The 27422-nt window shown below is 43.5% G+C and overlaps 2 protein-coding genes across 2 annotated transcripts; one reads left to right on the top strand and one right to left on the bottom strand.

The window, feature by feature from the left end:
* Nucleotides 1–2408: 2408 nt before the first annotated feature.
* On the bottom strand, nucleotides 2409–5381 carry LOC131017253 (riboflavin synthase-like). The gene is made up of 2 exons (XM_057945992.1): nucleotides 4465–5381; nucleotides 2409–2683 (listed from the first exon to the last, which is right to left on the bottom strand). Exon 1 carries the CDS (start codon nucleotides 5312–5314, stop codon nucleotides 4466–4468), a length of 849 nt encoding a protein of 282 aa, XP_057801975.1. The 5' UTR covers nucleotides 5315–5381; the 3' UTR covers nucleotides 2409–2683; nucleotide 4465.
* Nucleotides 5382–25548: 20167 nt separating this feature from the next.
* On the top strand, nucleotides 25549–26304 carry LOC131005290 (uncharacterized). Its single transcript, XM_057932189.1, has one exon. It carries the CDS (start codon nucleotides 25549–25551, stop codon nucleotides 26302–26304), a length of 756 nt encoding a protein of 251 aa, XP_057788172.1.
* Nucleotides 26305–27422: the final 1118 nt, after the last annotated feature.

The following is a 27422-nucleotide window of genomic DNA, read 5'->3' as shown; positions in this document are numbered from 1 at the left end:
TTGCTTTTTCTTATGCTATTTGATACTACAAGTTTCCTTCCTGAAAAAAAAAACCAGAGATATACTCTTTTCGTCCCATGAATGTTGACACGTTTGGTTTCGGTACGAAAATTAAGAAATTGTAGATTAGTGTTTTAAGTATGGAGGTAATAAAGTATAAAAGTGATAAAGTAGGAGAGATAATTTAATAAATTGATAAAATATGAGAAAGAAGGTGATACAGTAGGAGATAGAAGGTAATACTAGTTGTTACTATATTTAGAAACGTGTCAAGATTCGTGGGACGATCCAAAAAAAAAAAAAATACGTGTCAAGATTCGTGAGATGAATAGAGTATATGCTTACATTGAAGGTAGACCACATCTTTTGACATTATAGTTAATTGATTTTTAAGCACCAACTTTTAAAATCGAACTAAAATTGTTGAACTGATTTGGCCACAAATTTTTTGTTTCCTTTCTACGTGTTTTTCTTTCTCCTTTTTTACGTGTTTTCCTATTCTTCGTACGTGTTTTTATTACTCCATCCGTCGCACTCCAATAGGCTCACTTCTTTTGGGCACAGAGATTAAGAAAATTTACTTTTTAGTAGAAAAATGGTAGTAAAGTGGTGTGATCCACACCAATTAAGTACAACTTTTTTACCCAAAAAGGAAAATGAGCCTATTGGAGTGGGACGGAGGGAGTAGTTATTACGTGCTTATTCTTCTTCTTTAAATTGGGCTTACATTTGTTTCTTAATTTATTTTTAGAAATAATATTCAATTCTAGCATTTCTCATATTGGATTCTAGGAAAATTCTATCCATATACATAAAATTATAAAAATAGTAAATATTTTTACTATTATATTTGGACAAATGTGCAAATTGGTCCCTAAACTCGACCCCTTAGAGCGTTTACCCCCCATACTCAGTCAAGGCGCGTTGGCCTCCTTGAACTCCCGAGAAAAAAGTGCAAGTAAACCCATGAACCAAACGGCCGATAAACACCGTTTCTTCCAGTTCTTTTGGCGTAACCATGGCAGATCTGCAGTGGTGGTGGCGTTCGAATTTTTTGGCATTTCAAGTGTGTGACCTCTTCAGCAAGAATCTGAATTACATGCGAATTTTGGCACCTTAATTCTCTGTCCTTTGCCATCGCAAATTCTTTTGAAAACCCTTCCGCTTTGAAAATCGATTCGAAATTGAAACCTAGAAAATTGAAGAAATCCAGTCGGAGAAGATGACCAGAAATCGGCCGAAGAAGGAGGATTATGTGATGAGCTCTGTTCAGCCGAAGAAGCTCTTCAGAGATGGCGAGAAATTGGCCCCAAACAAGAAGGCGTTTAGGCCGGGGAGGGTGGTGGCGAGTAGGTACAACTAGAACAACGCGTCGTCTCAAGCTTCAGCAATGAGGAAGAGATCTCTGCCGAAGAATGATGGAGACGGGGGCAAAAGGGTGGAGAAGAAGAGGTCTTTATCCCCGAGAAAGACGAGGGCTAATGAAAGCGAGGTCCGTGTGAAGAAGAGGTGGGAGATTCCTAGTGAGATTGTGGTTAATGGCAGCTTTATCGAAATTTAAACCCTTTAGTGGTGCCGACAAGATTTCCCCTTTCGACAGATGAATGTCGTCGGAAAATTGAAGAAATCCAGACAAAGAAGATGACCATAATTTTTTTTTTAAAAAGAAAAATCGTTTAACGACGTTGAACTGCCGTTAAACGCGAGAGGTAAAATGCACATTTTTCTCGGGAGTTTAGGGAGGTCAACGCATCTTGACCGAGTATGGGGTTAAACGCTCTAGGGCGATCGAGTTCAGGGACCAATCTACATCTTTGCCCATTATACTTTTACATGCTTACATAATTTATACAAAATTTTTCATGTAACAATTTAAATAACAATATTATAAGAATTTACAAAAAAAAAAAACAAATCGTATAATGATCAATTTTTTTGTATAAGAATATTAAAGTAAAAATGACTATTATTTTCATATATTAGTCTACATGGCTAATTTTTCTTATTATTATATATTTTTCGCTATAATAAAGTGATGCCGCTTTTATTTATATTGACTTTAGGAGTTTTTCTTTTTACTTTCTCTAAAAAGAATACTTCATTCGTCCAAGAAAATAGGTTATAAGGAAGGATGGCACGAGTTTTAACAAAAATTAATTATTTATTTACAAATTTAAAAAAATAGAGAGTTAGTGAGCGAAAAAGCCACACAATTTTTTTTATAAAGTAGAGAGAGTTAGTAAGAGAAAAAGAGCCATAAATTAAAAAGTAGTGGGTTCACGAATGATGAAAAAATATTAAAATATATTTTTATGAACGGTCGAAAATAGAAAATTAAAACCTATTTTCGTGAGTGGAGAGGGTATACAGTATATCAACTTCACGTATCATGAACAAGTTAAACATGATTTAAGTATAAGAAATCCGATATTTCATTGATCATTGTGGCTACACGGTTACATCATACACTGATTTACTACATTAGTATATATGAAATTGTTTTTTCCAGTAAAAGAAAAAAAAAAGGAAAAACATAAATATTATTTTGAACTGGTACAGTAAATATAGTTCAGAGCTGAACGAATTTAACTCTATATTTGTTTGTGAAAAGAGCTTCCTCTCAAACACGAACACAAACCACGAACTTGAACTTGAACTTGAACACGAACCACGATATGAGCTCCTGTAATTGATTTCATAGTATCAAACACAAATCCTGCCACAGAATTTCTTTTTCCTATTTTGTTGCAAATCAGATATGCCATGAATGTAAAAACATATTATTGCTGGAAATTATACAAATGACTTCTGCAAACTAGAATCAAGTAGAGAGAATCAAGACCAACAAAGACGAATTCGAGCAGGAAACAGCGGCCCATAAAACTAAAATAGTCGAAGCTTATCAAGAAAACAGAACGCTGCAATTGAGGTATGCATGACTTGAAGAAACTGTGCACGCCTAAGGCTGTTAACGAGAAGAGCTTCAAGGATCTTGGTATCACATTCAGTGTTCCAATCCTCATTTGTCGAAATTCTATGTGGAGTAAGCAGTGGGAAACAACTAAACTAGGTTATTGAACTACATCTAAAATGTTCAAGAACCAACTAGCCTCTCAACTGTTCTAGCTCACTCTCCCACTTCCCGGCTGTTTTAAGACGATTTTAGTATCAAACACGATGGCTACTAATCCTACCTCGTATAGAAGCCCTCGAAATTTGAAAAAAAAATGTGCAGATTCCACAGCGCAAAAGATGCAGAATGGTCACTTTGTAAGAACATCAAGATATATTTATCTAAAAGAGAAATTATCAAAGAATCGAATACATTCCTTGTGACATAGAACGGTTTAAGCTATTTCTCCTTTCTATTCTTCATAACATGAGGGATGAAGAGATTTCATCCACACCCTTCAAAAACGAGATACTCCCTCCATCCCGTTAAAAGTGGTTCGTTTTCCATTCTATAAAAGTAATAATTAATTCTTGAAAAGGTGTGTGGGTCCTACCACTTTTATTCAATATACACCTTATCCTTAATCTCCGTACCAAAAGAAAATGAGCCACTTTTAATGTGACAGAGGGAGTATTTATTAAGAGAATTTGTTTGGGGAAGAATATCATAGAGTGCTTGTGATAAAGCAGTTCAGTTACTCAGATTCTCAGAGATTGAGTATGCAGTGACCATAGAGTTTGAAATTAAGTATATTTGAGAAATTAAGCCAGATCCTGAATTTGGTTCACGACACAGATGCATTCTACTAAATGATCGACTTCTTATATAAAAACTACAAAGTCAAGACAGAACTACTAGATTAACGAAGGCTGGAGCATCCCGTATACAATTCTTGCATAACAACTAGCCACTTACACACCCAGAGTGGCACCTAGCGAACTTTCTAAACACTACTCATAAGTTTAAAACTCATCTAGTCAAGCAATAGCAACAAAAGGAATAACTTCTTAATGTTGTTCTAGCAGTCGCCAACTTAGGCCTCCTCGGCAAAGTTTCAGTTGCGTGGTAGGAAAAGTTTCTCTCTTTCTTTTAGGATTTAGAAGCTATAAACTCAAGCAGAGCTAAGCCAGAGAGAAATCACTCATCAATTCCATCATGTTTTCCGAATTATCATCAATCTACTTGGACCAACAACCGGCAAAGGCCAATCACATGCATGCCTTTTAATAAATGGAACAACGATAACCAAATCAAGCAAAACGACAATGCTATTCATATGCTGCATTCAGGTGCAACCATAATTTTGTAGTAATTGTGAGCAAGCAACCTAAGATTATCTAGGTTTCCATATGAACAAGCAACAAATAGTTCCGTTTCTCTAGTTTTTCTACCAAGACACTAGAACCACCATATTCATTCATCAAGAAACATAACAAACACAGCAATGGATCATAAGCAAATATGCCAAAAACAAGGCATAGCACACAAAACACTAATGAAAGAAGCTTTACTTCATGATGATTTGAACGAATCCACGAAGCCGCTGCTGAGAAGCCTCTCCACATACTTCCCCAAAATATCAACCTCCAAATTCACCTTCTGCCCAACTTTCTTCAAAGCGATCACAACTTTCTGCTGTGTGTAAGCCACCAACATGAAATTGAAGCACCCTTCATCATCAAACACATCCACCACCGTCAAACTCGTTCCATCCACAGCAATAAACCCCTTAGGCACAATGTACCTCAAAATCTCCCTCCCAACTTTCACCTTCACCCACAGCGAGTCCCCCTCCGGCCTCAATTCGACGATTTCTCCGGTCCCATCGACGTGCCCCTGCACGAAATGTCCCCCCATTCTGGTGCTAGGGCTCAACGCCCTCTCCAAATTGACCAAAGACCCACTCTCCAATTCGCCCAGTGATGTCTTCCGCAGCGTCTCCGGCGCCAATCCCACCGAGAATTCTCCCAAAACGGTGTCGTACTCCGTCACCGTTAGGCAGGTGCCGTTGACGGCGATGCTGTCACCCAAGTGCACGCCTTCAAGAACGGTTTTTGCTTGGATTTTCATAGTGAAGCTGTCGGGTTGATCGAAGCCCAGGTGCTTGATTGTTCCCATTTCTTCCACGATTCCGGTGAAAAGGGATTTCACGTTGGTGTTGACGGATTTGGAGTGGTGGGGTTTGGAGGGTTTAATAAAGATGGATGAAAGTGGGGGCGGTTTTAGAGCTAGCTTGGAGTGGAGTTGAGGTTGCCGCGGCGGTGCAGCGGCGGATATGTCGGAAATAGAGAGTGTTCTCGCCGCCGGCGAGGGATTCCGGCGGTGGCCGTGGAGGAAGGTTTGTGGGCAAGACAGAGCCATTCTTTTTTCCAAATTGGCGGCAGCAATAAAAAAGATGTTTCTTAAAGTCCGGTCTGTTTACTTTGGTACTAAAATTTTCATTTGAAAAAAATTGATAAGAAAATATGAGATAATATTACTCCATTTGTTCTAATATTGTTGGCCACATGCTCCCCCCTCCGTCTCAATATTATTGGCCATATTTCCTTTTTGGTCTGTCCCACTATTGTTGGCTACTTTCTAAAAATGAAAACATTTAATTTAATTAAGCTAAATTAATTAGTAATTTAATTTAAACTTTTTGCCTAAACCTAAACACGCTCTCTTCTCTCTCTCCCCTTTCGTCTCTCTCTCACTCTCAAGTCTGGCGACACACACACACACGTCGCCTACCAACTCCAAAAATCCGGCAGCTTCCTTCTCCGGCGAGGGTCACCATCGACGACAACCTTCTCCCCATCTTATTCTCACCCTTTCCCCTGCTCCATCTCTTCTGTCGTCGCCTTCTCCCCTCCTCTGGTCAGACAGCAATAGCCCCACAGCCGCTGCCTCTGCCTCCGTCTCTCATCTCCTCTATTACTCTCCATCGACAGCAGCGCCGACTCCGTCGAACCAGAGCAGCGGCGGCTTCGATTCCGTCAAGAGGGTGGTTCGAAACCCCGCGGCTGCCAAACCCTAGATCTAAGGAGGACGCAATTTAGGGATGGTTCTCCCTTCTATCTTTTTCTCCGGCGGGATCTGGTTATTTAATTTTGGAAGGTGGTCGTTGTGGGTTTCTGGTTTTGGGGTCTAGTTTTGGTGAAAATTGGATTGAGGAAATTGGAACAGGGGCGACGTCTGGCTGGAGAAGATGGAGCTGGCCGGTGCACCTTGTGGGTGTCCGGTTTAGGGCCTCCGCCGCCGCCTCTGAAATTTTCGGCGAGGTCGGTCGGCTTCGTCCCCACGTTTCCCTTCCTCAACTCTCTCTCTCACCTCTTTGATTTTGGGGGAAATTTTAAATTTTGGAATTTGGAAAGATGAGATTTTTAGGGTTTGGAGATTGAGTGGAGATTGGCGGTGGTGAGGGTGGTGGTTGTTGGCAGATTTGAGGAAGGCGACGGTGGTGCACTTGAATCTAAAGGTGGCGGCGGCGAGAATGGAGAAAAAGGTGAGGGTGTGTTCTGGTTTAAGGGTGAGGGTGGCTGATTCCGGCGACTTCATCGGAGGTGAAGTGGCTGACTTCGCCGGAGGTGAGGGTGGCTGATGGTGGCGATTTCACTGGAGGAGGGAGGTGGTGGATGAAGAAGAAAGTGAAAGGAGGAAGAAAGTCTCTTAATTAATTAATTAATTAATTTTGGTGGGCCACACTCAATTAAAACATAACACTCAAATTCTTAATTTCCGTGCCGAAAAGAATGTGGCCAACAATATTAGGACGGAGGGAGTACTTTCTAAAAGAAGGAAAAATTTAATTAAAGCCACTAATTAACTCACTAACTAAACCCTAAATACCTTTTAAACACACACACTCACAAAACACACACACACACACACCACGCAAACCACAGAGCCGCACCCTCTCTCTCGTCTGCACTGTTCGGTCGACGACGGCGGCGTCGCCGCTGCGCCGTGACCGCGTCTCCTCCCCTTCTCGCATCTCTCTCCTCATCTCTCTCCGTCGACCGCGTCTCCTCCCCTTCTCGGAAGACGTCTTCCCCCTTTTCACCCTCTGTCGTCGCCGTCTTCGCGTCGCCGCCAACCTCCATCCTCGCCGCCTCCACCCTCGCCGCTTCCATCCTCACCTGCCTCCACCTCGCCAGGTCTTCTCTCCTTCTCGAGCAGCGCAGGTCTTCTCCCCGCCGTCAAATCCGACTCCGATTTGGGTTCCCTGGCCTCTCGCATCTCCCTCTGTCTGCGCCGCAATTCCATGGCTGCCACCTCTCTGGTCTGCGCCGCGACCCCATGGCTGCCTCTCCGATCTGCAATCGAAGTTATCTCCCGCGACCCCATGGCCGCCCGCCTCCTTCGGTACTGAGATCCCTATTTATTGCGCCGCTGGAGTTTGTAATCGTAATTAGGGTTTTGAACTGATTGATTTGGTAGTTTTCATCTGCATCTTCTTGAATCGGTTGTCATACTTTGTGCAGATTTGGTTTGCAATCTGCGATTTGGGGTTTATTTTTCAATTTTCGTGTGTGCGATTTTGGGCTCTATTTTTCGTCGATGTCGTCGGCGGCGTCGCTGTTGCCGGAGAAGAAGCAGTAGTCCAGAGAAGAAGCAGTAGTCCAGAGAAGAAGCAGCTCCAGATTTTCACCTTTTTTTTTCTTAATTAACTTATTAATTTTGGTGGACCACACTCAATTTCTTAATCTCTGTGCCGAAAAGAATGTGGCCAACAATATTGGGACAGAGGGAGTATCTTTTTCTCCTATTTTTATCAAGAGTTTACTTTGTTAGAAATAGATGGATAAACAAATTGAAATGTTGGACAATATTTTCACACCCTCCCAATAGGATAATATTATCCAACATTTGTGAGAAAATGAGTGAAAAGGGGCTGCCCGAATAAATTTTCCAGCCTGACCGGAGAAAATTATCTATCATAGGAAACATGTGAAAATGATGGAAAATATACTTTCTCTAACATTTTCTATCAAAGTAAACACACCCTTATAAACTTAAATTTTTATACAATTTTTTATTCAAATAAATGAAAAAATATACTCCCTCCGTCCCTGAAATAAGTTCATCTTTTTCCTTTTTGGGACGTCCCCCAATTAAGTTCCTCTTTCTTTCTTTCCATTTTTGGACAACTACCCCGCCACTAATAATACTTTATTTATTCTTAGTCTTCACTTTTTCACCACTTCCAATACTAATTATAACACTTTTTTACATTTCCACCACTCCAAATACTAATTATAACATATTTTTCTCCACTATCAATACACTTTACCACTTTTCCTTAAAACTCGTGCCGTCCCCAAAGAGTAACTTATTTTGGGGACGGAGGGAGTATATAGTTGCAGCCAATTGAGGAATTCTAATGATGAACATATATTTGGCGTCGATGCTTTCAATTTTTCCTTAACTGGGTACTTGTAATTTTATTATTGATGAGGAGTAATATGTGTAGAGTAGAGAAAGGATACAAATCAGAGGAATCATCCTCACCAGAAGAATCATACTGGTCAAAAGAATCATTCTTACCAGAGGGACTTCATCCATCAGAGACAACTCATCCACCAGAGGAATGGCTTTTGCCAGAGAAGTCAGCCACGCCAGAGAAGTCCTCCACATCAGAGAAGTCCTCCACACCAGAGAAGTCTTCCACACCAGAGAAGTCAGCCACGCCAGAGAAGTCCTCCACATCAGAGAAGTCTTCCACATCAGAGAAGTCAGCCACGTCAGAGAGATCACCTCCATCAGAGGGATCGCCAGAAACGCGGAAGACTTCCCGCGTAAAGATGAAATTCCGGATATACCCTTCGACCACGCCAAATACATGCGCCTACACCAATTTCACCATTTTACCCTTCCCTGTACTCTATAAATAGATCTCGCATTCGTACATTGTAATCACGCTATCATTCGCTTTTGAATACAACAGTTATATTTTGCTCTCGTGCTCAATTCTCCGATTGTTACTTTTGCTCTTTCCGATCAACTTTACTAGGTATAGTTTATGTTTTTCACCTCGTAGTTTAGGTGTTGGTTTCATAAAACACCAATTATGTATAAAATTGAGTTCTTGTATCCTTGTACTAATAATTACCTAACTATAACATTTGGGACTTTGGGGTGTTCAATAAAGGTTTCTATTCTAACGTTTCACATTTTTAGAAATAATATTCAATTCTAGCATTTCTCATATTGAATTCTAGAAAAATTCTATCCATACAAATAAAATTATAAAAATAGTAAATATTTTTACTATTATACTTTTACATGCTTACATAATATTTATACAAAATTTTCATGTAACAGTTTAAATAACAATATTATAAGAATTTACAAAAAAAAAAAAAATCGTATAATGATCAATTTTTTTGTATAAGAATATTAAAGTAAAAATGACTAGCCTTTTGATGGTTGTTTTGGTTTTCTTGGTGCTCTGTTTTTTCCGTCGTTTCTTAATGCGGTTTCACCAGGGAAAAACTCCGTTACGCGGGTTCTATTTTTCATATTTATGCCCTGGGTTTATTTTCCAGTGCATAAGCGTTACCTTGAGGGGAATTTCTTAACGGTCTCTGTACCAGTGTCGGGGATTTTTTATTGGATTTTTTATATCGGGATTTCAATCCGTAAACGGAGGATTTATGCTTTCGTCACTAGGATTTTTCTCTCACTCTGTTTATATGCAGGTACCATGGGATCCTCTGATGCTCACCGGAACTTGGAGAAGGAGTTTGACTCTGCTGCTGTCACTACTGAGGTGCCTACCTCGTTGTTCACTGGCCTTCAGGGTAATCCTACTTTCGCGGTGCCACCAGGTTTTCAGGCTATCTCAGCCACGTCGACAACAGGGCTGAATGTCAGCACACAGAGGTTTGCTTTGGTTTCACCGGGTTCTGATCTGCCGAATCTGGCTCCCGCGTCTGGAGGAGGATCGATTAACTTTGGGCTGGCAGAGCAAATGATGGCCTTGCTCAGCTATGCTAACATGCGGCAGGCATTGGGAACTCCCATGATGTCCGTTATCCCTACTGCGGCTACCCCGGTGGGAGCAGCCAACCTGCAGGGCACTGAGGCCCCACCTCCCGCTGCTCAGGAGGCAAATATACTGGCAATCAACAAACAGGTCGTGATGCCTGGAGAGGGGCAAGGGGACGATGTTGACAGAGAGCTAGCTATACCAGAGGGGAGCCGCGTTAGGCTTAATAGTGTTGTCAGGAGAGAGCGGGTTGACGAGTCTGATAGTCAATCTGTCTCCCTTGTGTTTGAGGAGGAGAGACCAAAGGAGAAAGCACGGCTGAAAAAGCAAGTATCACAATTGAAACATCAGCTTGAAAATCTGGAAGAATCGTTGAGGGAGAAATCCCGGAGGGAAGACAAGGAACAGAGATCTGAGCGATCCTACAGAGTAGAGAAGTCTCATCGCCTGGAAAAATCACGGTACACCGAAAGAGCAGAAGAAAGGGAGCTGGAGTTTTCCTCTGGCAGGCCAGGGCACCGGGCTCACAAACGTCATGACCGAGACATACCAAGGGACAGAAGGGAGCAAGGAAGATATAAGGAAGACAAGAGGGCTAAGACTTCAAGGTTTCATCCTATCAACAACCGCAGTCCTTTCTCTGACGATATCTTGGCAGACACCTTACCTAGAAGCTACAAGCCCATCTCACTGGATTATGATGGCACTACCGATCCGGAGGTGCACCTCAATCGGTTTGAAGGGTTGGTTACGCTGCACATGTACACTGAGGGCATCAAGTGCCGAATTTTCTCAACTACTTTAACTGGACCAGCTCAGTTATGGTTTGGAACGCTTCCGCCGAATTCTATTTACTCTTTTGAAGATTTACAGACTCGCTTCCTACGACAGTTTGCGAGTTCGCGGAGGGTAGGAAAGTCAGCCCTTTCACTGATGGATATCAAACAGGATCAAGGTGAGACGTTGAGGGAGTATACAACAAGATTTAACCTCGCTGCTCTGGAAGTGCCAGAGGCAGAATCACAAATAAAAAATTGCGCCTATGTCAGAGGACTCAGGCCGGGGATCTTCTTTGACGAATTGCAAATCCGACCACCAAGGGATTTTGATGACATTATGGCAAGGTTGCCAGGTTACCTGCAGTTGGAGGATGCCAAGATGGCGAGAAAGGTGGAAAATGATAAGCATAGGGTCAAGAAAGCTGAGGAAGCACCTGAGAGACAGAGACACCAAGATAGGGCCCCATTCAGAGGGTTGCCTCCGAGGGTATTGCCACCCCAGGGAGGAATGCCATCTCAACAACGCACCGTAAATGAGGTTACTCGGTTTACTGAGTACACGCAGACGTGTTTGCATTCAATACCACCGACTTAAAGGGGATTGACAGAAAGTTGACAGAGCATTGCCTCAACGTGGACCCTAAGGTGAAGCCGGTAAAGCAGAGAACAAGGAATTTTGGGGCAGAGAAGGACGCAGCAATAAGGGAACAAGTTTACGGATTGTTGGAAGCAGGGCACATTGTTGAAGTGCAATACCCGGAGTGGATTTCAAACGCGGTGATGGTACCCAAGAAAACAAACACCTGGAGGATGTGTGTGGATTTCAGAGATCTAAATGCTGCCTGCCCAAAAGACCATTATCCTCTGCCGAGGATCGATCAGCTGGTGGATACCACTTCAGGGTGTGCTTTATTGTCCATGATGGATGCATACCAGGGATATCATCAGGTCAGGATGAATAAGGGAGACATTGCCAAAACAGCATTTGCCGTCTGTTGCGGAGTGTATGGATGGAGAAGTATGCCTTTTGGCTTAAAAAATGCGGGAGCTACATATCAGCGGATGATGGAGAAAATTTTCAAAGAACAATTGGCAAAGAACATTTCGGTATACGTGGATGATATGCTTGTGCGGAGTGTCAGGGCGGAGGATCATGTTTCTGATCTGGAAGAAATCTTCACGGTGGTCAGAGATCATCGGCTTATGCTGAACCCAGAGAAATGCACCTTTGGTGTCACAACAGGGAAGTTTTTGGGATATAAGGTCACGCCTGCAGGGATTGAGGTTAATGCCGAAAATGTCAAAGCTATTATGGACATGACACCGCCCAGAGGAATCAAAGAAGTGCAGACTCTGAATGGGCGCATCACTGCTCTGAGCAGATTTATATCACGCTCGGCAGAGCGCAGCATGCCGTTTTTCAAAGTATTGAGGAAGGGAACTAAGTTTCTGTGGACAGAGGAATGTAGAGCGGCGTTTGAGGATCTTAAAGTCTATCTAGCCAAGTTGCCGACTCTGACCAAGCCGGTGCCGGGTGAAACATTGTATCTGTATATAGCGGTGGGAGAAGATGCGATCAGCTCTGTGCTTATCAGAGAAGAGGGAAGTCACCAGAAGCCTATCTATTTCGTTAGCAGAATCATACAAGGGCCTGAGCAAAATTACACAGAGATTGAGAAGGCTGCTCTGGCAGTCATGGTCACGGCCAGAAAGTTGAGGCCCTATTTCCTTTCACACCGAGTGATAGTACGCACGTCTCTTCCCTTCAAACAAGTTTTGGGGCGCCCGGATTTGTCGGGAAGAATGGTTAAATGGGCTGTGGAATTAGGGGAGTATGATGTAGAGTATGAACCGAGAACAGCGATCAAAGCGCAAGCATTGGCAGACTTCATACAAGAAACAACTCGTCGTCCTATACCAGAGTTTTGGGTGGCCTTTGTGGATGGATCCGTGACGAAAGAGGGATGTGGGATCGGGGTTTATATCACTTCACCAGGTTATGGGACATACCAGTTCGCCATCAAATTCACTTGTCGGTTGTCCAACAATGAAGCGGAATATGAGGCCGTGGTTAGAGGGGCTCATATCTTGTCAGAGCTCAAAGCCGAGTGTGTCATCATAAAGACAGATTCCCAGTTGGTTGCCCAACAGTTTTCAGGGACTTATAGTATCAAGGATCAGCGGATGAGGGCGTACCATTCCAAAATCAGTGAAATGAAAGAAAAGTTTATGGAATTCAGGATCGAGCAGATTGCCAGAGAGGAAAATACGAAAGCGGACTTATTGGCGCGTATGGCTAGTGCGGTGGAGCAAACTTGGAATGATGAAATTATTTTACTTTGTGATACCAGAGAGATGGAGACTTCGCAGGTTTTCTCGGTAGAGATCAGGGACGATTGGCGGGCTCCGATTATACACTTTCTAAAGACAGGGGAGCGTCTGAGCAAAGAATCCAATCAGAGGGCTCGCTATGAGAATTACTGCTTAATCAACGATCAACTCTTCAAACGATCTTTTACTCAGCCCTTACTAAAATGCTTATCTCCAGAAGAGGCTAATTTTGCTCTGACAGAAATTCATGCAGGTTGTTGTGGTGGGCATACGGGATTTCAGGATCTCGTACGAAAAATTATTCGGGCTGGGTTCTACTGGCCTCACATCAACAAGGAAGCCAGAGAGTTCGTCCGCAAGTGCGAAGCTTGCCAGAGACATGCTGGGCGAATCAATATACAAGGGGAGCCTATGGGTGTCATGTACGCGGCATGTCCGTTCGACAAATGGGGCATTGATATAGTCGGGAAGTTACCTACAGCACCAGGAGGGAAGTGCTTTCTTATCGTGGCTGTAGATTATTTTTCCAAATGGGTTGAGGCCGAAGCTGTGGGCAAGATAGATGAAGTGACAGTGGAACGTTTCATTTGGAGGAACATCTGTTGCAGATTCGGGGTACCGAGAATCATTGTGTCTGACAATGGGACTCAGTTTACAGGGCAGAGGATAGCAGATTTTTGTGACCGAATGGACATCACCCAGCGTTTCGTCTCAGTGGCTCACCCACAAACAAATGGCCAGGTGGAATTAGCTAACAGAACAATCTGTGAAGGGATCAAGAAGAGGCTGAACCAGAGCAGAGGGAAATGGGTGGAGGAGTTAGACACTGTTCTCTGGGCCTACCGAACTAGCCCAAAGACAGCAACGGGCGAGGCACCGTTTACGCTGGTATACGGATCCAATGCAGTAATACCAGCGGAGGCCAGACTGGAATCATACCGCATCATCACCTATGATACAGAGCATAACGCCGACCTTCGAAGAACTGAGCTCGACCTTGCGGAAGCGCAGCGGGAAGAAGCGCAAATCAGAGCAGCAAAATATAAAAGTGTCATCAAAGCAGGGTACGACAAAAGGGTCAGAGCAAGAAAGCTGATCAAGGGCGATCTAGTATTGAAAAGAGCAGACGCATTAAAGGCAGTGGGCAAGTTTGAAGCAAATTGGGAAGGACCATTTATTGTTACAGAGGTCTTGGGTGGCGGAGCGTACACATTGTCGGATTCAGACGGCAGAACTCTCCCCAGGCCACGGAATATAAACACACTAAAAAAGTTCTATGTATAACTGCTACTTAGCAGGAGTAATCACTTGTAGACCGGATACTCTTTTTCCCCACAGGGGTTTTAACGAGGTCCGGGACCATGATATCAATAAAACAGATATGTGGTTCTAGGGAATTCCCTGGTGTTGTGTTCGTTTATTTCAATTATTGCTTTCTTACATTACATATGCTATTTAACATGTTCATGCAGAGCATTGCACATGTCACCAGAGGGGGGAGTAGGGTGTATACCCGTAATCCCCAATTTTCAAATTCAAAATACAAAATGCTTCTTAGCAGGATAAGGGAGAAACAAATACAAAAACTGCTTCTTAGCAGGTCAAAGGGAAAGCAAAACATCAGGAGCTGGCGACTTCGCCCCCATGTGCCAACACTTCAAGCTTTTCTCCTCTGTTGGGAGATATTCACGCCAGATCTACCTCAGATCCACTCCGGATTTACCCCACACCTGCAGAATATCAAGAAAAGCAACAAGTCAAAATGCCAGAGGGAAAGAATACGGAGGAAAAGACCAATCAACTTCCAGATCTCGGGAAACCGGTAATAATGCTCTCAAATACGGGAAGTCCCCTCCTCACAATCACAAAGCTAGAGATCTGCACTGGAAGCACAGAGGGAAAAGCAAAGCCTTCAAGGATATGAATGTTCTGAGGGGAACTTCCCTTACTTGAGTGCTTTACAACCAAGATGGGAAAAGATACGGGAAATGAGAGACAAGGGATGGCAGATCTAGGGTCTGAGAGGAAGTCGGAAAAGGGCAACGAGGGAGCTTCCTTTAAGAATCTTGGAGATAAAACCCTCAGGCGGGGGGGAGTCCTGTTTTTTCAGTCACCAACGAGCGCCGGCGTACTTTCGCAAAAGGACTCACTCCCCCGACTGAGGGCGTTACAACCAAGACAAGAAGGCATTTTGAGCCAAAAAGACGGGAGATCTAGGGTTTAAGATGAGAGCAGTTTGGGGTGGCGGAAAGGAAATAAGGGATTCTGAGCTAGGTCATGAAGGATGGAGGGGTATATATAGAGACGGTATTGGGCCTAAGAAAGGGGCCAAGGGATAATGGGCCCAAGCGGGTTTATGGGCCGGAGATGGAATAAAAAGTAATTGGGCCAACATGTTCATAACAGAGTATTGCACATGTCACCAGAAGGGGGAGTAGGGTGTATACCCGTAGGTCCTAATTTTTAAATTCTAAAATTTCTTCTCAAGCAGAGCAGAGGAATCACGCTCCAGCAGCGCAGAGGGAGGATTACTACTTAATCGTAAGCCGCGAAAGTTGGTCGTGCCACCCGGGCCTTCCATGCTCCGCGCAGAGGTTGCACATAATCGTAAGCCACGAAAGTTGGTTGCACCTCCCTAGGTCCTCCATGCTCCGCGCAGAGGGTTACTATTTAATCGTAAGCCGCGAAAGTTGGCTGTGCCATCCGGGCCTTCCATGCTCCGCGCAGAGGGTTACTATTTAATCGTAAGCCGCGAAAGTTGGCTGTGCCATCCGGGCCTCCCATGCTCCGCGCAGAGGGTTACTATTTAATCGTAAGCCGCGAAAGTTGGTTGTGCCATCCGGGCCTTCCATGCTCCGCGCAGAGGGTTACTATTTAATCGTAAGCCGCGAAAGTTGGTTGTGCCATCCGGGCCTTCCATGCTCCGCGCAGAGGGTTACTATTTAATCGTAAGCCGCGAAAGTTGGCTGTGCCATCCGGGCCTTCCATGCTCCGCGCAGAGGGTTACTATTTAATCGTAAGCCGCGAAAGTTGGTTGTGCCATCCGGGCCTTCCATGCTCCGCGCAGAGGGTTACTATTTAATCGTAAGCCGCGAAAGTTGGCTGTGCCATCCGGGCCTTCCATGCTCCGCGCAGAGGGTTACTATTTAATCGTAAGCCGCGAAAGTTGGCTGTGCCATCCGGGCCTTCCATGCTCCGCGCAGAGGGTTACTATTTAATCGTAAGCCGCGAAAGTTGGCTGTGCCATCCGGGCCTTCCATGCTCCGCGCAGAGGGTTACTATTTAATCGTAAGCCGCGAAAGTTGGTTGTGCCATCCGGGCCTTCCATGCTCCGCGCAGAGGGTTACTATTTAATCGTAAGCCGTGAAAGTTGGCTGTGCCATCCGGGCCTTCCATGCTCCGCGCAGAGGGTTACTATTTAATCGTAAGCCGCGAAAGTTGGCTGTGCCATCCGGGCCTTCCATGCTCCGCGCAGAGGGTTACTATTTAATCGTAAGCCGCGAAAGTTGGTTGTGCCATCCGGGCCTCCCATGCTCCGCGCAGAGGGTTACTATTTAATCGTAAGCCACGAAAGTTGGTTGTGCCATCCGGGCCTCCCATGCTCCGCGCAGAGGGTTACTATTTAATCGTAAGCCGCGAAAGTTGGTTGTGCCATCCGGGCTTTCATGCTCCGCGCAGAGGGTTATTATTTAATCATAAGCCGCGAAAGTTGGTTGCACCCCCCGGGTCTCCCATGCTCCGCGCAGAGTGCTCAAACTTGGATGGGAAGCAGCAAATGAGTACTTGGATGGGAAACAGCAAAGGAGCGCTTAAATGAAAAGTAATTATGAAATCTCTGGTAGAGAAGTCAACCAAATCCTCGTAAGAGGAGGCGGCGAAATCTCTGGCAGAGAAGTCAATCAAATCCTCGTAAGAGGAGGCGGCGAAATCTTTGGCAGAGAAGTCAATCAAGATCCTCACCAAAGGAGTCATCAGAATCCTCGCCAGAGGAGTCATCAGAACCCTTGCTAGAAGAGTCATCAAAATCAAATCAAACCAGCAGAGGAGATGCGGGAATATAAATCCAGCATGAAAGAGCAACAAAACAACACAAAGAACAAAGAGAGAAAAGCGACGCAAGTAGGGAAGAAATTTCATAAAAATATGCCAAGGAGGCACAGCTGTACATCCAAGAACGAGAAGTAAGTACTAAGTTTGTACAAATTTAAGAGTTACAAAAATTTCCTGTAAATCAGGGAAGAGATAGGGGACATCAAGAGGGAGGAGCAGAAGAATCTTTAGCGGGAGTAGAGGAAGCAGGAGCAGAGGCAGAGGAAATCAGAGGAGGAACATCACTGGCAGGGATCTGGCTAGCAGAGGTTCCCTCTGTAAACACTGGCAGCATGCCAGCTTCCTTCACCTCGGGGAGACGGACTCCCAAGTCCAGCAGCTTCACAGCTTCTTGTACAAACGTTTTCTCATCTCGATACAGGGTAAGAAGCTGATCCATTGCAGAAGAGGAGGAAGCGGAATCTTCAGAAACGGAGGCCGCCAGATCAGAGGGCACAGGAGGCACCACGCCATACTGAGAGAACCGTCGGGTGCTCTTGTTGGTGGGATCCCACAGCCGGTTCACAAAGCCCGCCAGGGAAGCAGAGAAAGCAGGCGTATATAATGGAGCTGAGGGCAATGAAGCAGACCCAACCCCAAAGGCGAAATAGGGAATGGCCCTCTCCAGCACTGGATACCACCATTCTGGTTTCTTTGGAGAATTCGCAGGGATCCCCATCAGCTTATTTATTTCCTCATCATTGAGGTTATCCATTAAGGCATGCAAATCCAGGGTAGCGAGCTGCTCCGAGGTCGCCCCCGCCATCTCTAACGCCTTGGAGGCGGACTGCTGTATCACATAGGCAAAGAGGGGTCCGAAATCCTCCAGGTACTCTTGAGTTCGCTTGAAGGCCGCCAAGGTGCCTTCCAGCATCAACCCCAGAAAGTGTTGACCCTGCGGAGACAAGAAATACTCCAGGCGTTGATCTCGCGCCCCCAGGACATAGGCACGGTTCTGCGCTTCCACGAGCGTCTTCTTCCAATCACGTCGGGTCGCCTTGTAGGCTTCTTCATATCCCGCCTTGAACCTAGCCAGGTTCTCATGACTTTCCTTGGTCGTCCTTGTCAGTTCAGAAACCAGGGAGGACTTCTCCACCTCTGCTTGGGACAACTGAGCCTTTAGCTCAGCAATCTCCGCTTCAGCCTTACTCAAACGCTCCACCACCCCGGCCACGTCGTCATCACGCTTAGCGATATCCGCCTGTTCCTTCTCCCTCTCTTTTTCTGACATATCATAGTCATGGATGCACTTAACAGCCCCCCACATCCGAGCCTCCACCTGCAAGAAAACAAAAAGGATTCCCTTAGAACAATAAAGAGGTTAGTAACTTCGTCTTTTCTATAATAAAAGTGTAAAAAGCAGGGTACCTGAAGAGCCAACTGGCACAGCTGAGTAACTAAAACCCCCCGGGTCAGCTTTTCCACTTTCTCCTGGTCCTTTGAGTGGACACGAGCTATCAAGGCATCAATCAACCCCTGCCCCGACAAACTCGAAATCGGCCCAGGAACAACATCCTCTGGTTCATCAGCAGGGGGCACCACAGCTTTGCCCTTGCCCTTTCCCCCGGCAGAAGGGGAAACCTTAGAACCACCAGCAGACTTCTTCGCTGGCCCCTTGCCTTTCTCCACTGCAGACGAGAGGACCTTCGAACCACCAGCAGACTTCTTTGATGGTTCCTGAGACTTGCTGGCCTTCTTCAGGCTCTCTTGTTTCTCCTTCTCACCGACGGAAATCAGAGAACCTCTCTTCCTCTTCTTTGAAAGCTCGGAGAGGGTGACACCAGGGACCGAATCAGGCGAGGGAACTTCATCGGTAATGTCCACAATCTGGACATCTTCTTCACCGGCACCAGATGTATCACCAGTGCTGGGGCGGCCACGCCTACGAATAAGGCTACCCGCATCAACCTCCTCGGCATCAAAGGTGCGGGAGACTTCCACATTTCTCTCTGGGATCTCTATCACCGGGGGAATGATGACCAGCTCGGCCCCAGCTGGTTGTTCTGAGGGAGCAGTTCGGGAAGCAGAATCCCCCGAGCCATGCTCTCCACTGGGAACAGGAGAAGTAATAGTGGGCAGATTGTCCCCGCACTTCTTTCTCCAAGACATGTCTGCAAATCAAAATTCCACATCTTTAAAATCAGGGTAACAAAGGTTAATGTATTTTCTAATTCATATTCTTTACCTATTGATTTCTGGGGATATAAGGGAAACAGGCCATTGTATGCCAGAGCCGAATTATTCTCAGCAAGGTATTTACAGTCTAAGGGCCGGGCTTTGTTCATAGCATTCAGACGGGCTATGACCTCCAAGTCAAAGGCAGAGGGAGCTTCTGAGGAGGCTGGTCTATAACTAGTCCGAGGATTGTGCCATTCTAGTTCCCGAACATGATAATCACGCCAGGTGCCGAACAGGGTGCGCACATAACAGTAATAGCTCAAAAAGCCACCATCAGAAGAATTTAGAGAGGAAAGGAAAGAAGTGGGATATCTTCGAAGACCCGCAAAGCTATACAAAGGATTGCCCTGCATGCGAAGAGATTGGGTCTGACAGAACAGTTTGGCGGTGTCATTAACACCGTGGGCTCGGCAAAGGATATGGAAGGCGTATAATCTTCGGATGGCAGAGGGAGCGACTTGAAAAAAAGGGATACGAAAATGGTTGCAGACATCAACCAGAAGGGTAGGAGGAGGAAGCCTTAGGCCAGCATCTATTTGGGCTTGCCAGATGACTATTACCCTAGGGTGGCGAAGGCTCTCGGGAGGTGTTGAACCTTTAGAGAAGGCCTCGAATTTCAAACCTTCAGGGTGACGACATTTACGTTCCAATTTCTCAACTGCCGCGACGCCAAGGAGGGATTCAGGAACACGCTTTGGGGGTTGGGGGGTCTTCTTACCCCTTTTCTTAGGCCGAGAAGAGCTGGGGACAGTTTGGGAGTCATAAGAGGCAGAGGGGGAAGGGAGGTTATCAAGATCCTGGAGTTGGGGAGAGGAAGATGAAGAAGTTCGGGAAGAAGGAGAGGGCGAACGCGAGGGTTGAGGAGCGGAAGTGGAAGCCATTATCAGAAATATCAATCCTAGGGTTTCTAACACGCTCAATCAGAGCACCAACAAACCTCAAAACTACTTACACTGATCACAAATAATGGGGAAGAAAAAGGATACGCAAATTACCTAGGGCAGAGAAAAATGGACGGTAAAAACTGGAGCGGAGGGATCGCGGGAAATACGCCGGAACAGGGAGAGAATCGCCGGAAAACACGGATAAAGGAGTGCGGAAAACTTGGAGAAGAAGAATAGTGAAAAACGAGAGTTCGAATCGACTAAGTAAAAATGTACGCGGGCAACTACCAATGCGCGGGATGAGCGACGCGTGGCATACGGAAATAAATCGACGGCTGAAAACCCTTACGGAGAGGCGAAAGGACGCAAAGGTTAAAAGATAACCTCGGGGTACGGGAAAAGCACTGTAGCTCGGACAGGCATTTAATGCGGGTGACGTCACCCACGCGGGCGAGTCCTCTGACTAGTTGCACTAATCCAGAGTGAACTAGCCAGACCAGGGGTGGGAGTAATAAAAACACTGGAGAATAATTTATAGGGTTTTATCCTTGCTTTCTTATAGTATTAAAATTCTCGTGTTTTCAGGACTTGCAGGGATCAGGGAACACATCATAACACCAGTTTTAACAATACTTCAATGGTTGAACACGAAGAATACCTGGTTCAACCAGACCAGAGGGGGGAGTGGTTGATGAGGAGTAATATGTGTAGAGTAGAGAAAGGATACAAATCAAAGGAATCATCCTCACCAGAAGAATCATACTGGTCAAAAGAATCATTCTTACCAGAGGGACTTCATCCATCAGAGACAACTCATCCACCAGAGGAATAGCTTTTGCCAGAGAAGTCAGCCACGCCAGAGAAGTCCTCCACATCAGAGAAGTCCTCCACACCAGAGAAGTCTTCCACACCAGAGAAGTCAGCCACGCCAGAGAAGTCCTCCACATCAGAGAAGTCTTCCACATCAGAGAAGTCAGCCACGTCAGAGAGATCACCTCCATCAGAGGGATCGCCAGAAACGCGGAAGACTTCCCGCGTAAAGATGAAATTCCGGATATACCCTTCGACCACGCCAAATACATGCGCCTACACCAATTTCACCATTTTACCCTTCCCTGTACTCTATAAATAGATCTCGCATTCGTACATTGTAATCACGCTATCATTCGCTTTTGAATACAACAGTTATATTTTGCTCTCGTGCTCAATTCTCCGATTGTTACTTTTGCTCTTTCCGATCAACTTTACTAGGTATAGTTTATGCTTTTCACCTCGTAGTTTAGGTGTTGGTTTCATAAAACACCAATTATGTATAAAATTGAGTTCTTGTATCCTTGTACTAATAATTACCTAACTATAACATTTGGGACTTTGGGGTGTTCATTAAAGGTTTCTATTCTAACGTTTCACATTTTTAGAAATAATATTCAATTCTAGCATTTCTCATATTGAATTCTAGAAAAATTCTATCCATACAAATAAAATTATAAAAATAGTAAATATTTTTACTATTATACTTTTACATGCTTACATAATATTTATACAAAATTTTCATGTAACAGTTTAAATAACAATATTATAAGAATTTACAAAAAAAAAAATCGTATAATGATCAATTTTTTTGTATAAGAATATTAAAGTAAAAATGACTATTATTTTCATATCTTTGTCTACATGGCTAATTTTTCTTATTATTATATGTTTTTCGCTATAATAGAGTGATGCCACTTTTATTTATATTGACTTTAGGAGTTTTTCTTTTTACTTTCTCCAACACGAATACTTCATTCGTCCATGAAAATAGATCCTAAGGAAAGACGACATGACTATTAATAAAAGTTAGTTATTTATTTACAAATAGAGAGTTAGCGAGCGAAAAAGCCACACAATTTTTTGTTTTTTTAAGTAGAGAGAGTTAGTGAGCGAAAAAGAGCCATAAATTAAAAAGTAGTGGGTTCACGAATGATGAAAAAATATTAAAATATATTTTTATGAACGGTCGAAAATAGAAAATTAAAACCTATTTTCGTGAGTGGAGAGGGTATACAGTATATCAACTTCACGTATCATGAACAAGTTAAACATGATTAAGTATAAGAAATCCGATATTTCATTGATCATTGTGGCTACACGGTTACATCATACACTGATTTACTACATTAGTATATGAAATTGTTTTTCCCAGTAAAAGAAAAAAAAAGGAAAAACATAAATATTTATTTTGAACTGGTACAGTAAATAAAGTTCAGAGCTGAACGAATTTAACTCTATATTTGTTTGTGGAAAGAGCTTCCTCTCAAACACGAACACAAACACAAACCACGAAGTTGAACTTGAACACGAACCATGATATGAGCTCCTGCAATTGATTTCATAGTATCAAACACAAATCCTGCCACATAATTTCTTTTTTCTATTTTGTTGCAAATCAGATATGCCATGAATGTAAAAACAGATTATTGCTGGAAATTATACAAATGACTTCTGCAAACTAGAATCAAGTAGAGAGAATCAAGACCAACAAAGACGAATTCGAGCAGGAAACAGCGGCCGAGAAAACTAAAAAAGTCGAAGCTTCTCAAGAAAACAGAACGCTGCAATTGAGGTATGCATGACTTGAAGAAACTGTGCACGCCTAAGGCTGTTAACGAGAAGAGCTCTTGGAATCACATTCAGTGTTCCAATCCTCAAGTGTCGAAATTCTATGTGGAGTTAAACAGTGGGAAACAACTAAACTAGGTTATTGAACTACATCTAAAATGTTCAAGAAATTGACAGCAGATGCGTATAGGCCGAACACCCATCTTCCACGAACGACCAAAAATCAGATTATGAAAGAAAGAGGCAGAACTACTTGCACTTCCGTATCTTCCTACGCTACATCAGATGACTACTTGCTCTCATAAAATTAAATACATATAAACGTTTATATATACATAATTGGTGAAGCGTCAAGCGAGAGAGAAGAGCCGTATCTTCCTGCACGCATGTATTATCTCGTAAAGTCATAAATATGAATGTATATATATACATTTATATATTATACTATATACTACACCTTTTTTAGGTAGCATGCTTCGCCAGTGGCCCACACAAATAAAATTGCCTACTTACTAAAGTGGGACCCACAACAGTTGCACTTTTCTTTGCAAAAAATTAAAGTTGCTAGCTTTTATATATATATATATATATATATATATATATAGGGACGGAGCCAGGAATTAATTTCGGGGGGGTGAAACTGTACGGGAGAAAAAAAATTGGGCATTCTGTATATTTAAGGTATTTTTTTTTATTAAAATACGAGCATAATACTAATAATAACGAACAATATTTTCATAGATTATATAGTTTCAATATATCACAAAACTTTTTTTGGACATTCCATATATTTAAGACATTTTTTATTAAAAGGCAAGCATAATAATAATAATACTCCGTAACAAACAACATGTTCATAGATTATATATTTTCTATATATTACAAATTAGTTTCAATACATTATAATTTTTTTTAGCATTTCATACATATTAAGCATTTTTTATTAAAAGACAAGTATAATAGTAATAATAATAAACAATATTTCATAGATTATATAGTTTTAAATAACGGAATTATCCTTAAATTAAGTATATATATGAGAGAATATAATAACCAAATACTCTTTTATAAAACAAAATTATTTTATAATAAGTATAAACATATCTATTGTTGGAAATTGGTTGTGAGTAACCAATGTTTGATAATTTTTCGAGTACCGAAAATATTTAATTCAGCATAATTAAATGGGACAGGGTCGATCTACGTTCCGAGTAGATGATCGTAGTATATTTATTTACTCAAAACCGATTTCCGGTGAGTGAGAAATAATTGCTTAAAGTTGGGTACTTGAAACATTGAGATGTGGGAAAAGATAAGCATTAAATAAGATTTAATGCTTATCCCACATCGGAATGTGGATCACATTTATTACAGTATAAAAGCTATTACATCACAGGATGTAATAAAACTGTGTACACACGTGACGGGTTGCACAGCCCACACGCGCGCGCCGCCGCCGCCCGCCCGGCCCGGTCCCGTCACCCGACGCGCGGCCGTGGACTTGGATCTTGGCAATTGGCCGTTTCATCTTTGGGGACGACACGCCAAACCGAGAGCACTACCGCGGCTTTTTCCTGGTTTCTCCTTACTGTAATTTCAATTCAGTTTTCCCTTGTAATCTAAACTCCTATATTTCTGTTTCATTGTACTACGTCTGCGAGCTTGTAATCCAACATCTATATATATTTAAAAAAAAAAAAAAAAAAAAACTCAAAAGTTGGGAGAGGGCTGTAGCCCCCAGCCCCCCTTGGCTCCGTTAATATATATATAAAATGAAGACACGTAGATGGCCATGAAATCACCTTACACTCCATGCATGTTTCTTCCAAATTTTCCATGACACGCCTTAACAGGCCATTTGCCTTTTCCAACGGTCCCACACCAAAAAAAAAAGAAAAAAGGGAAAAGAAACCTACAAATACAAAAATAAATGACATATTGGACATTCCGTTATTCCGCATGTCCTGCTCTTCCTTCACCTTATTTACCTAAGGTACGAGTCAATTTAAAATTCAAATGGGGCCTTTAAAAGATGAACACATTTACAAAGCTTCCCACTTATTCGAAAGTGTAGAATAATGGGTCAAATAATTCATTTGTATCCATGATATCAGAATGCAAAATATATATAATGTATATATTGTGCATCATATATATATATATGCGCGTGCGTGTGTGGATGCAAATTAAAATGCGTCATATTATTCGTCCCAATAACGTCAGCAAATTCGATTTATCAAAGGGAAACGAGTCGCACTGTCAAGTTAGATTAATTTCTTAGAGCATCAGCATCGCTGGGTGCGATGGTCGGATCGAACCCGGCCTATCGCACCCAGCGCCATTGCCGCACCCGGGAGCGAAGGGAGGGGGGCGTTCGAACGCACTCGGCAATAGTGGGAGCGAAGGAGGGGCGTGTTTTACACGCGCCCCATTTCCGAAATAAAAATAAAAATTGAATTAAAAAAAAATTAAACGGTCATTTGACCGTTGAAGGCAAGGGTCTTCTCGGCCGATTTTTTTCTTTCTTTTTTTCCTTTTTCACCTATATATATCCTCTTCTCTCAATCACAAACACTACATCCACCAATTCTCTTCAATTCTTAAAAAAAATGTCTTCATCCACCAATTCTTCCAACAATAATTCTTCCTCAAATTCTTCATCCGACGAAGAAGTTCAATGTTGATCCCGCACAACTTCCTCATCTTCCCGATCCTACTCAAGCCCCCGATTTATTTTTTATGAGATGTGCTGTGAATTTTATGACAGTGGCAAGTTCATATCGTTTCGATCCACCTCCACCACGCCCGAGGAAGAAGCGGGCAGTGGTTCGTCGTGACCGTGAAGGTGGAGCTGAGCGCCTCCATCGCGATTATTTCACCGTCGAGCCTGTTTATGGGCCACAATTCTTTCGCCGTCGATTTCGCATGAGCCGGGAGTTGTTTCTACGCATTGTCAATGCGCTAGAAGTCGATCCTTACTTCCAACAACGTCCGGATGCTGTTGGCCGCTTAAGCTTCTCCCCGATCCAGAAGTGCACTGCCGCTGTTCGACAATTGGCATACGGAACTTCTGCTGATTGTTGTGACGAATATCTCCGTATAGGAGAGTCGACGGCGTTGGAATGCTTGAAGAAATTCTGCAAGGCCGTTGTTCGTATCTTTGGCGGCACGTATTTGAGGCGGCCAACAACTGCCGATGTGCAACGCATCACTGCAATGCACGAAGCCCGCCATGGGTTCCCGGGAATGTTGGGGAGCCTAGACTGCATGCATTGGGGATGGAAGAATTGCCCCGTGGCTTGGCACGGCGCCTACACTCGAGGGGATCAAGGCGAGCCAACAATTATATTAGAGGCCGTTGCTTCACAAGATTTGTGGATCTGGCATGCATTCTTTGGAGTCGCTGGGTCCAACAACGACATCAACGTGCTCCACCAGTCCACGCTATTCAACGATGTTTTAGCGGGGCATGAAGCGGCTGTGCACTTCCTCGCCAATAATTCTCACCACACTTGAGGATACTACTTAACAGACGGCATCTATCCGGACTGGCCGGTGTTCGTGAAGAGCTTCCAGTTTCCGAACGATGAGAAGAAGCGGAGGTTCAAGGTGATGCAAGAAGCTGCAAGGAAGGATGTGGAACGAGCTTTCGGTGTTCTTCAGGCTCGGTGGGGTATAATTAAAGGACCGTCGCATTTGTGGAAGGCGGAGCAAATGAGTTCGATCATGTTTGCATGCATCATATTGCACAACATGATCATTGAGGAAGAAGGTGGAAATGCAAGTAATTTTGACGGTGACGACGACGAGGGACCAAGTTCTACTCCTCAAACACAATTCAATTCCGGAGCACCACAGGAGTTCGCCGCCTATTTGGCACGGAATGCAAGCTTGAAGGATGCACGATTGCATGCTCGCCTCCGCGACGATTTGGTTGAACATATATGGGCACGCTTTGGTCCGGTTGACCCGTAGTTCGACGGCTTTAAATTTTTCGAAAATTGGATGTTTTAAATATTTGTTGTTTTTTTATTTTTATTTGTAATGTTTGGATTTTTAGTTGAATGAATTTTATGTTGTTAAAATTGAAGTTGTTTAATTTAAATTGAAAAAAGAATAAAAGTAAAGAGAAAATGAAATTAAAATCTATTGCACCCGGGCGGGTGCAATACCATTGTTGGAGTGGGTGCAATAGAAGTGGGACCATGTCTATTGCACCCACTCTGGGTGCAAGCATTGTGGATGCTCTAACTAGAGAGTGGGGGACTAACTGTAGTGGGCAAAATTCGTATAAGTCCAATTGACAATAACTATACGGCCCAACGAGCTTGCTCGATAAAGCGGTCTATACCATGATCATAGCACAAAGCCCAAAGCCAAGTCCATATACGGGAGATACGTGAATCTGCAAGGAAAAACCCTAAACGCGGTAGTTGCTTGGCGACCAAGTCAGACGAGAATCGCAAGAGATCGTTACCTAAGGAGTCAAAACTACTAGCTAGGGTTGCAACGAATATTCCAGCAAAACCATAACCCTAGCCGCATCCCCGTAGGTCTGTCATCTATATATACTAACTCACTAATGAAATCTGATATGCACAATCACTCATACCCACTCTCGCACTCGCACACGA

Source organism: Salvia miltiorrhiza, chromosome 1, assembly GCF_028751815.1.
Source record: "Salvia miltiorrhiza cultivar Shanhuang (shh) chromosome 1, IMPLAD_Smil_shh, whole genome shotgun sequence".
Classification (NCBI taxonomy): domain Eukaryota; kingdom Viridiplantae; phylum Streptophyta; class Magnoliopsida; order Lamiales; family Lamiaceae; genus Salvia; species Salvia miltiorrhiza.
This window is presented reverse-complemented; position numbering and strand designations above follow the sequence as displayed.

What these genes read in the sequence shown, in the direction of transcription:
- LOC131017253 (XM_057945992.1), bottom strand. Translation starts at nt 5,314, where the DNA reads ATGGCTCTGTCTTGCCCACAAACCTTCCTCCACGGCCACCGCCGGAAT.
- LOC131005290 (XM_057932189.1), top strand. Translation starts at nt 25,549, where the DNA reads ATGACAGTGGCAAGTTCATATCGTTTCGATCCACCTCCACCACGCCCG.